This window comes from Syngnathus acus, chromosome 13 (genome assembly GCF_901709675.1).
Source record: "Syngnathus acus chromosome 13, fSynAcu1.2, whole genome shotgun sequence".
In the NCBI taxonomy this organism is placed as follows: Eukaryota; Metazoa; Chordata; class Actinopteri; order Syngnathiformes; family Syngnathidae; genus Syngnathus; species Syngnathus acus.
Window position 1 is genome coordinate 7,969,096 of NC_051098.1, and position 12,111 is coordinate 7,981,206.

The window sequence follows — 12,111 nt, forward strand, 5'->3', positions numbered from 1 at the left end:
ACCCACTTTATATAAATAAATACTGTTTATTGCATCTCCTCTGGAAACTGGTTATGTAAATAGCACTATGCACATGTTATGTATTTATTCCACCTCTCGTTGCCTGTAAGACTTAAAGTTTAAGTGATTTAATATAACACAATGGTGCATTTTTAATCACGTTGAAAAACTATGACAATTTTCAAGACTTTCTAGAATGGAGAATATCATATTTTCCTGCTGTCGCACACACTTGTAGTTTGCCTGCGACCCCAAATTTTGTTCACTTATTAATCAAATCTTATGAAATGGATCAAATAGTGGTGTTTTTTTTCTTGGTCTGATTCTGACGCAACTGAGTCATTCTCACAATTTTCCATCAATACTGACGGAAGGCAAATAAATCCCTTTCCAAATAAGTCCCTTTACCCCCTCGTCTGCTACAGCGGCTTCTAGGGTCACGTGTCGTATGACTAATATCAAGCAATGGATGCAAGGGAAGGCCCAGTCAACGACTTGACATCACATCCATTACAAACATGGCGCCGTGTATTAAAATAAACCAGGGGGATTATTTTGGCAAATATAAAATTAGACAAAAGAATTCACCAAACACTTATCAAACTTATATTGCTCCCTTTACCCATCAATGTGGGAACTCCGGAGGTGCACTTTATGATGATGCTCGCGCAATCCGACACTAGATAAGTACAAGAGAATGGATGGATGGTTCTGCAAAATGATGCCAATATTTTTTGCATTATAAAAAAAAAAGAAGAGTCCAGCTTGTCTTTATTCATCACCAGTTTAATAGATAATTAACTTTAGCATACTTTCTATAGAACGCTGACAAAATCTCTTCTCACAGCAATGAACAACATACATTTGCCTTGTGAGCAAATCATTTACATTTATAGTGCAATACATACTGTATGATTGTAAAGCAGGAGTGGGCAAGAATATTTGATCTGGCCTGCTGTACAATTCTAGACAGTCAACTAAAACCTCAGAGAAAGTGCTCTAAAACTCCTAAAACACTTGATCCTCAAACGCTCACAATCGGTTGCATCGTATTTTTTCCAATATTTAGTATGGTCTTTGGAGGACAAACAGAAATGCACCCTGAGATGACAAAGGTTCCCTACCCCGGCTGAAAATGACATCATTTGTGCATATTATTACTATGATATATGAAATAATTTATTCTACAATATACTCTATTAATACTATTATATTTGAACTTACAAAAGGCATATACTTGAAAGCATTCTCTTTTTTTTTTTCAAAATGATTCAGTCTCTCGAGAATACTCCACACTTTCAAACGATAAAGTATCAATGTTTCATTCATAACAGGATTAAAGGCATTTGGGTTGCATCTAATTACTAATCCATGAAATTATTTTCAATCTGTGTGTGATTAACAAATGCCTTTTTACATTAAAGACAACATCAAAGTAATCCCTTAAGCAAAATTTATCACTGACGTCAGGTGGAATACTCATACACATGTGGAATGCTATACCAGTTTTTTCTTTTTTTTAAAAAAAGGGGAAATTACCAGATTGTGACCAGGGAAATTCCAGCCTGGCGCCAGCATTATTTTACGAGTGTCTTTTATTGAAATGCAACAATTATGGTTTGGGCACTCAAGTAACCCGAGAAGCAGAACATGTTAAACTGTATTATTAAGGCGTTTTGATTCATTTGATTCCACACTGTTTATAATAATAGTAAAATAATCCATTGGTACCGGTTGAATATGCTCCGAGCATATTAACATTATACAGAGATAGAGCCCTCTCTAAAGTTGGTTTTGCCTATCAGGACATTGAGAAGTGTTGCTTTACCCATCTGGCTCTCCTTTCGAGCCTCCCTGATGATGTCTCTGAGCTGTTCCTCATCCTTGCGCCTTATAAGGTAGCCTTTACCGCCATAGCCATCGGCCACGGTGTGATAATCTGTAAACAGGGAGGTGAATGTCAGTGTAATCCACAATGACGCGCAAAATAGAAGCTCTCGTTGTACTCCAAGAATGTACCTGTAAATGCCAGGCCACATGCCACGTTGCTGCCTAAAATGGGAACCTGTTCTCTGGAAATCTGACTCCAACATGCGTCATTTCCCACAACAGCAATAACCGGTGTCTGATAAACGAAGAGCAAATATATTTTCTGCAGATGGGGGGGGGGGGTTCTTTTATTGTACAAACGTTTACATTTTTGGTAATCAAGGTTTTGCTTACGCCAGTTGTGAGTTTTTTTCGGAAATATGACAACTGACTGCAAAGTTTCTGCTATATTCCAGTTTCCTAGATTTCTTACAACAGTTATCGTCGACATACGATTGTAATGAATGTACCTTATGTCGAGTAAACGTGTCAAACTCAGCGACACTGTATCCTAGGGAACCATCGCCGTAGACAATCCAGACCTAAAACACACAGGGGGTCATATTTCATTCATGAAGCATCACAAGCAGATGGATCCCTTTCATAAAAGCTTGAGTCAGCACATTACCTCTGATTCAGGCCGGCACAGTTTTGCACCTAGCGCAAACCCTCCTCCTACTCCCAGCGTCCCAAAGGCCCCTGTGGAGAATCAGTATTCTCAAAATTTACATTTCATGTCAACGGCAATCCCTACTGAGTTTTTGGATGTCATGTAAAGTCAAGAGAGAAGGAACGGACCTGGGTCGAGCCAGCGCAGTGGTCCCCGTGGCCTCAAGATGTAAGCAGCGCTTCCTACGAAATCACCGCCATCCGCAACAATGATACTGTCTTCTGACATCTCCTCATCCAACATGTGAAGAACTTTTAAGGGGTTCAGGTGATGCTCAGTCTTCTCATTGGCTTTAGCCCTTAAAATGAAAAAGACAATGAGTATGCTTGCTTATATTATTATGAACACACTATAAAGCTGTAGAGTGGCTGCAAGGCATTTTGCAAGGCCTCCTTACTTATTAACGTTTTCTTTGGTCACATCTCCTGCTTTGAGGCTCTGAGGCCATTCTTCCGGACAGCGGTGGCCCTTGAGGCCTTTGTGAAGCCGTACTAAAAACGAACCAGCGTCACCTATAATAGACACACCATTTTAGAAATTAACTGCTGAAATATAGTTTTCAGTTCTGTTAGATCACAATTGAGACCCTATACCAGTAATAAAATGAGTTAAAGCAATATACAGTAGAACCCCTGAGGCAAAAAAAGTAATTGCAATATGTTCTATTTACCCTCACTCCTAAACACTGTCTTGTGGTTAATGCTGCATTCATGGAATAAGAATTAGGCCATTTTCCGTCATGTCAGGAGGCTAAACTAAAACTGAGGCCAAAGTACTCTCTGTCTCACATGACCAAACCCAGAAAAACAGGTGAGCTGAGATGTTTGCAGCACAATTATATGTTCATATCAGTCGGCAGCAGGAGGCGGTGCTGCATTCAACGTCACCCTCCTGAGATAGTTGAAAATGAGTGAATTCATTCTTATTCCATAAACGCAATATTAATCAGAATACCATTTTTAGACTATTAGGGGCAATTATATTATTGTAATGATTCTTTTTATGTATGTACACACCTTGAATTGCTACAGTTGGTCTCCAGAACATATCAGAGTTTTTGAGCAGCTGCACTCTGTCTCTGTTGACAGCAATGATCTTACTGCGTCTGTTCAGAACTTTGCCATAGCCCAGACGGAAGTCGCATACTGTTCCTGCAAAACAAATCAAGCAATTAACGTTTTTTTTTTCTTCACAACACTGCACCTCCTTTCATATCTTCCATCCTTTCCATTACTGAATACACAAGATAGCTACATACATCGCACGTTTTCAAGATAACAAGGCAAGTGTAATCTTGTCAGACTAATCGAACCTTGTTGTTAGGCTCTATAGCAAAGATCAAGGTCCAAATAAATAGGACTCATCATATGTTTTTTGTTCTAGTGTCATTTTCTCATCCCACCAATAGAAATACTTGAATTTGAGAAACAGCAAAAAAAAAAAAAATAAATAAAAATAAAGAAGAAGAAATGTTATTTCTACAGTAAATACTACATTCAATGTCTGACCTGCGAGAAGAACAACATCGGCCTCCTTCAGAGCATCTCGTCTGTTTTGCCGAATATGGATTGGGCTATCTTTTCCCAACATGCCTCGGGACATGCCCCCAAGGAAGCAAGGAATGCCAAGGGCCTCCAAAGCGCTCCTGTAATACCATCAAATTTATTACAATAGATGATACGTCTAATTTACTTTCATGGCGTACACTGAGTACTTAAAATAATACGTTGGCTTCACCTGAGCTCATCAACTGGCGTTGGTGGTAGCGTGGCTTGGCTTCCAAGGAGGATAACAGGTTTCTTGGCTCGGCTCACCAGTTCAATACACTTTTGTACCTATGTGCATAATATAAATTTTATATTTCTATATATATATCCAATCATCCATTTTCTACACTGCCTTTCCCTATGCGCACACACACACACACACACATATATATTGCATTCTATGACATCAGTAGGTTAAACACACACATAAACACACTGTCAATTATTGGTGTACCTGATCATCTGTGGCTTGTGGAATGTCAACTGGTAAAGGTGAAAGATCTCTTCTCTCCCAGGCACCAGCAAAGATGTTCATGAGGTGGTTGTTAAGGTACCTAGTTAAAATAAATACGTTTAATAAAGTTGAATACTTCACATACAGTACATAGAATTCATTTGATTTATAAATAAGTACAGTGGAGACCCGCATACTCGGTAGGTACCACCTATTTGCAGATTTTCTTTTTTTTTGTACAATATTTTTTAAAACTATTGAAAACTATATACATTTTTGGGGCGTTTACGCTTGGATGGACAACCCACTAATGGCACTGAAATTAATAATATATGAATTATAATAATTTAATATAATTATATAATATATATATAATATTGTTTTTATAACATGATGAAAAAAACATACCAGGAGACAATTTTGCCCATCAGGCCTTTGGGAGGGTTTTTAACAGCAAACTCTCTGGACACCAGATGGAATGGGTACAAAGTGTCGATGGGGAATTCTATGAAAACAGGCCCAGGTGTTCCAGACTGGGCAACAGCCAGCGCTTTTCTGACAACTGGCACAATTTCTCGCACTGTTCTGATGGAGGCACAAAACTTGCACAGAGGCTTGAACAGTGACATTTGGTCGATGTCTTGCAGTGCCCCTCGGCCCTGGAGCCACAACAAATGGCAGAAAAACATTGGTTGTGGAATTTCAGAGCAAGTAGGAACAGTCATTTTGTAACAAGATAGTAATTTATTGTACCTGCAAAATTGTACCAGCAGCCCCTCCCATGAGCAACAAGGGTGACTCTGCCATTTGAGCATTCTTCACTGCTGTCACAGTGTTGGTAAGACCTGGGCCAGCAGTCACTGCAGCTACACCAATGGTACCTAATAGAAAGGCAGTCAGGAAAAGGACACATCATTAGATACAAAATGTGCTTTAACTGCATATTTTCAGCTTTAATTTGAAATGATTGAAATGAAAAATGATTAGGTTGTTTTAGGGGGCGGGGTAAAAAATATGTTTGCATGGTTTAAATTTAGGGGTGTACAAACTGATCGTTCATTCTGCTAACCGCTCTGTCACCATATCCTCTAGAACTTGTTTTTCAAACATTCATTAATTCCAGTGAAAGACATAGTTTTAAAATCTGGACAAATCAATTGTCAAACAACCTCCTGAATTGGATTTATATTATTTTGGCTCCCATTCGATTGTGCAGTTGTACCTAATGTTATGGCAGTCAAATAAAATAATATAAAATAAAAATAAAATAATGACAGACCTTTCTTAAGAGGATTGCAAACATGATTGTGGTTTGCATATTTGATGAGTCAATGTATTTATTTTGTGCATGCACAAGGATAGGATTTGGGTTGTCTAAATAAAGACAATATGTTTTGTTGTAGAGCAGCTATAAATAGTCAAAACACCCCCTATCAAATGCAAGAAATTATATAGACCTACAACCTGCAGATCTATTTTTTTTCTGATTCATTAATTGGAGTGCTTTTATTCAACTGGCACAAACTTTATTTGGTGTTAATGGGAAGCAGAACACGACTTTTAATCTGAGTAGTTAATTTTGAACACAGCCTACCAAACACAAGAGGGAGCACATCATCTCATTGCCAACCAACCACATTGCCAAATATCTTTTGAGATGAATGCACCTGAAAGCCGTGCCACGGCATCAGCTGCAAAAACAGCCGTGGCCTCGTGCCTGGTGTCCACAATCCGGATGCCCACTTTCTCACAGGCCACCAGGATGGGCGAGATATGTCCACCAACCAGAGTGAAGACAAACTTGATTCCATGGGAGCGCAGAACATCTGCCACACTTTCGCCGCCATGTCGAGGGCTTTTTATCTCAGTCTGTGGGATGTCAAAAAGGATGAGTTTTGAAAATCTGGGTTAACTGATGTAAAGACATAATATTCACAAGGTCCTAAATAGTCACCTGTCAAATAGGATTTTTTTTTCCACAAAACACCCACATTATTGATGCTCATGGTGTGCTTTGTGCAACATGCCAGGGTGTGATGTTTACATTTGTGTTAAGAAGCATACAAAGTGTAAGGTTACGTGTGCCTGTGCTATATATTTCAGGTATCATGCTTCAAATGTAATGATAGTTAGGATGAAGACATAATGTCAAATAATTTGCTCCACTAACATGGCTCTCAACAGTGTGTAGAATATACCGTGATCAACTCAAAATTCATTTTATAGGTTCATGAACGCTCACCTTGTGGAACAACTGGTACAGCAAGCCAAGTTTGTAGGCAGCAAACACAAGCCCACCTACAGCAATACATCCAAGACATCCAAGACTGGTTTCAAATAACTCCATAGTAGAAAGAAAGAGAGAAATGATGGTAGAATAGAATTAAGTTAAATTTAACAAACAAAACATTAAAGTTCAACTGCTGATCAATGCAGCAGGCTAGGCTAAGTTGCTCAGGAGTCGCTGCAAACAAGTGCGACAAGCTCAAGGTCGTGATTTTCTAAAGCATTCAATTGTCGAGTTGGCGAATATGACATTACTTGATTGGAACGGTTAAAACAGTGCAGTGGATTCCTCGAATGACAACTATGTCGACACTGACAACCATTTACACATTTCGATAACGCTAGCTAGACGTACAGGTTGGATATTCACTTTCAAAATAAATTTCTTATAATGAACATCATGCTACATGCTATGCATTCAAGCCAACTGTCACCAGTGTAAAAAGCATTCTAGATAACTATACAAGTTCTGTTACCTTCCCACCCCCCCAAAAATTTCCCATCTATTCCAATCACAGAGAAAAATGTGCTTTTAATTTGAAAGACTACAAAACTCATTCCGTTCTAGGCAGTCAATGACTGGCTGCCGCATTATGATTGGTTGCTGCACAACCATGCCGAAAACTGATTGTTTTTATTTTCTATAATTATATGATACATAAACAGAATGATATTCCCATTTCAGCTGCATAGCGTAGGGTGTGTCCCACCTGGATACAGTAGGTGTTCCCCTGTTGCTTGAAAGGGAGCATACAGCATCACATATAATAATAATAATAATAATAATAATAATAATAATAATAATAATAATAATAATTCAATTCCACAGGGGACGCAGAAATAATCAGCTTTTTCGATTGCTTTTTTCTTATTTTTCTAACGTAATATAATTTCTTTCCATGTTTCTTTTTAGTTTTTGTAAGGTCTAACAATCAATATCATAAAAGATAAATCTGTAAAATCCAGGGAATACAGTAGGTACTAAGTCTCATTGTTTGAATTGATCCGTTAAAATGAATTGTTTTCCACAATATTCAATTATTGATTTATATGCACCTGTATGATTAGTGCTCACCACCTTCTTAAAAACAAGCAGAAACTTTACTTTTAGTTCAATGTTCTACACAGGCAAGAATGCAACATCTGGCAGGTACTCGTTTATATTCTTCTCACCGTGATTGCTTTCCAGCAGTCACAAGTGATACGCTTTCCTCTCCAAAGGGAAATGGGCAGAGACATGCATTTAAGTCATTAAGGCAGACTTAATTGGCTGGAAAATTAATTTGTTAAATGTTAGGCTGCGTGTGTCCATAGAAACTAATGTCATAGCGCTCTTGAATAAATAAATAGTGTAATGCATTTATAAAGGGAATTATTTTATTGATTGCAGGAACGTATAAACATCGTGTATGAGACAGTGACAACTGTTCAGTACAATATATATATATATATATATATATATTATATATATATATATATACACACACACATATATATATTGTAGAGTCAATAATATCCAGCAGGTGGAAGTGTTGTACTGCAGTTCAATTATGACGAGTGGTTGTATGGGAGCTTAGTTTTTATTTTATTTTTAATATCGGGGGTCATTTTAGTATTTGAGTGCTGAGCAGCTCAATGATCCATTATTGAGCATACAGAGCGTGGGTCGACTCGAGACGATCATTTTGAGATTTTACTTTTATTTATTTGATTTTTTTATGCATTCTCTACTGTAGCTAGTATATTGCCCATGGGCTGCAACTTCTTTATTCTTGCTGAATGGCATATTGACTAAATCTCATCGTTGTCAGTTAAAACAAAAAGGCAAATGTATTATCAATATTGCAACTCCACTGTGTACAGATTTTTTTCTTTTATATAGCATATCCATTTTAAGAGGTTTGGATAAGTAAACAACCCTTCTATGAATATCAAAATGGATTTAAAGCTCTACATATATTCCTGCCAACAGATAAACTTATGGATGTATCCAAGCAAGGAAAAACATTTGAACATTTTTACTATGACATGGTATTGGTATGTTATGCTCCTAATTGATGTTAAAAGCAGACAGCTTTGTGTTGTGTCTTGTGACACTTTCGATTCGTGTTGCTACGCATCACCAAACAACAAATGTCTACCATGAAGTCCGACACACAATTTTGACATATCCTACAAAAGACGACAGGATTTCACAAGACATGCATGGAGGGCGTTCCACATCACACAAATAAACCTTCACTGATACAAAGTCACTCATGATTCGTTAGCGTTTTCATGAGGTATTACGGGGAACAATAATTGAATCTGACAGCCGTATCTCCCTGAAAGAATGCACTCATTAGATATTGTAATCAAAATAGATTCACACTGATAAAGGGGTGAATGTTGGAGGTAAGTATTTTTGGAGGAGCTTACCTTAAGGGCAAGTGAGATCATGTTTATTTGATCATCATCAAAACAGATATTCATAGGGCCTGCAATGAGGCATAAAACCTTTATTTTGAGATACTCATGCATGGGGTGCAAAAAAAAACCCCAATATGAAATAACTCAACAAAGAAAATCATCAACAACATCAAACCGATGTACACCAATTTCTAACTTTCTAATTCCAATTTCTAACGGTTCAAGCTATACTGAGACCGATTCATTTGTTTTTGTACTGATGCACGCACAGATTTTCCGATTCAAATGTATTTTCTACAACTGAAGGTGTAATGTAGCTATTTATTAAAACTAAATATCATGCACAATAAATAAAACAATAAATATGTGTTTGATGGTTTTGGCATATTTCATAAATTAAAGATGAAGAATATCAAAATGGCACTTGCATCCTTCAATTATTATTTTTTAATGTTTGTTCACCCTTGGTATACAAACCCAGCTCTTGTCAAATACACAAACTGCATACACTGCATGACCCTGGTGAGTAATCAGATGTATCCTGCACACTTAAATCAGTCAATTTGCATCCACCCAGCAGACATTTTCACTCCATCAGCGCCACGCGCCATTGAACAAACTCTGATTTCCATTTCAAAGTGTTTTTGAAAAGGCAGCTGCATTGAGGCTATAGCGACAGCCAACAGCAAATGCCAAGTCTTAATATGTGTCATCTATTCAATGGCTTGTATGGCTACCGTACTCCAAGGGTCACCTAATTACCACGGTTCAAGTGCTGAATGATATCAATTTGAAGATATCGGACATCCCTTTTACTAAAGGGTTTTAAATAACAAAATCAACAACAATTCAGTGGAACCTCCAAATGTGAGCATATGTAATCACGTTGATTTCCACGTTCTTCTAATTTCAAAACTATTGTTTTTCATTCTTACAACTAAATATTGTTTAGACTCCAAATTTGGCTTTGAGGGACAATTGACTTGAAAGCTTCTGCTTCCTCCTATATTCCAAAATAATGTTAGCTTCATTGCCCATAGCCATAAACATGACTGTGTTTGTCGCTACCCTGTAATTGGCTAGCGACCGGTTCAGATTGGACCCAGCAGGAATACTCTGCGGTCACACGCAAGCATAACAAAGACAAGCTATGTCAAAAATGGACGGATGGGTGGGTTCTGTTGTATTTGTTTATCTGATGCAGAGCTGATAGGAAGTGTGGCTGAGGCGAAAGGGGGTCAGGGGAGGCAGCAAGGGCATTTTGAGTCACAATGCCTGATGTTATCCTTTCAGGCATAAATGTTTAGGGGCATCACAGAGATGCTGCAACTGACCTCAGACAAGAAGGGAGGGCTGAGTCTCCAAAGGAGACATTGTCTGATACACAATGCAGTGTGCATGCACAAAGTCAGGCAAACAGCATGTTGGCAGGGGAAGAATTGTCTTTTCACACTGTGACAAGAGTGACCCAGTGTCAGCTAGCGACTGGTCCAAAGGACGACTGTCCCTGTTGGGCCTTGAAAGCTGGCACGAAAAAATGCATGATTTCACGTTTCGTTTCCTCCTTCCAACCATTGTTCTATACTGATAGTGAGCTTGTTCTCTAATGCGTCTCTTCAATGATTACCAGAACTTTCGAGCAAAATTCCCCTCGGGTGAGAATTCACATGAATGTTTTAGTGCCATATTATCATCTTTTTTCACAAGTCATGCAAGTTAACATTGGGATATTTGCATATTCTGTGCACAGTCGACACTTTCAGCCTGATCCCTGTGTGCAGGAGAAGATTATACCGATTTTTTGCTTGAGTTGGAAGTTCCAGGTGCTAAGTGGAGATGTTTATAGTCCCTCAAAGACAAGTAAAAAGGAATGTGTGGGAGTGAGTTGTCTCTCCAAGCAATAATCTCTTCACTATAGGCTGACACACCATGGTAAAGCAATGGAAACATGACTGAACCAATTTTTCCCATAGGAAATAATACAAATTGAATTAATCTGTTCCAGGCTCAAACACCATCATAATTATTAACTGTCCTGGTAATTTTTAAACTAACATTGAAACCTTGTTAACCACCATGTACCATGCTAAAACGTTGTACTCTTATGCTGACAAGTAATGTAACTAAAAAGGTTTCTGGAAATGTAATCGAACTTTGTCCTACTATTTTTTTTTTTATCAGATAAGTCACATTCATTTCCTATTTGTTTTATATTAATGACCCCTATCATACTAAATCAACCTTTTTTGTTTTAGCTTATAACAATGTTAAAATGCTAACTCCTCCTGGTAACCATGACATACAGTATTATACTATAACTTTCATTACTTTGTTATTTTGTATCCAGCATTCATGCCAGTATGTGATGGGATCATATGAGACACTAATCAATTTTGTATTTATCACGTGTGCTTCAGGTGAGCTATTGTGTTTGTTAACTGCAGTGGCACATGCCTGAACATGGACTGTTCGAGCTACTCCGATTCAAAATCTGCAACAACGAGCAGAGCACTGAGAAGAGGGTAAGAGCTGATCTCTGATGATAAAGACCCTGAATATATTTTCCTGTAAAAGATGATCATTTGAGCTGATTATAAATTTTGGTGCTGAGATTTTGCACTGTGATCAAATACAACACCTTGAAAAGTAAAACAGACCCTCTTGAGGATCTTATAATGCATCAAGCTGAAGTGATTAACATTCACATTTTAAGCAAAATGGACGATCTGATAAGAACAAATAAAGTGCTATTGAGTTATATAGAAATCCTGAATTTGCCCACGGGGATCAATAAAGTATCTATCTATCGATCGATCGATCGATCGATCTATCTATCTATCTATCTATCTATCTATCTATCTATCTATCTATCTATC

At 37.8% G+C, this 12,111-nt stretch overlaps 1 protein-coding gene across 2 annotated transcripts; it reads right to left on the reverse strand.

Annotated features, from left to right (window-relative positions):
* Window positions 1–770: 770 nt before the first annotated feature.
* ilvbl (ilvB (bacterial acetolactate synthase)-like) lies at window positions 771–7,196 on the reverse strand. Of its 2 annotated transcripts, XM_037268017.1 has the most exons (15): window positions 6,954–7,196; window positions 6,783–6,906; window positions 6,208–6,409; window positions 5,294–5,421; window positions 4,949–5,199; window positions 4,541–4,640; window positions 4,277–4,374; window positions 4,048–4,184; window positions 3,556–3,690; window positions 2,937–3,051; window positions 2,668–2,837; window positions 2,498–2,568; window positions 2,340–2,411; window positions 2,020–2,125; window positions 771–1,939 (listed from the first exon to the last, which is right to left on the reverse strand). In XM_037268017.1, exons 2-15 carry the CDS (start codon window positions 6,885–6,887, stop codon window positions 1,761–1,763), a joined length of 1,869 nt encoding a protein of 622 aa, XP_037123912.1. In that variant the 5' UTR covers window positions 6,888–6,906; window positions 6,954–7,196; the 3' UTR covers window positions 771–1,760. The 2 variants fall into 2 exon arrangements, with proteins under 2 accessions (XP_037123912.1, XP_037123911.1); XM_037268016.1 differs by having other exon boundaries at window positions 6,783–7,196.
* Between the last annotated feature and the right edge of the window lie 4,915 nt (window positions 7,197–12,111).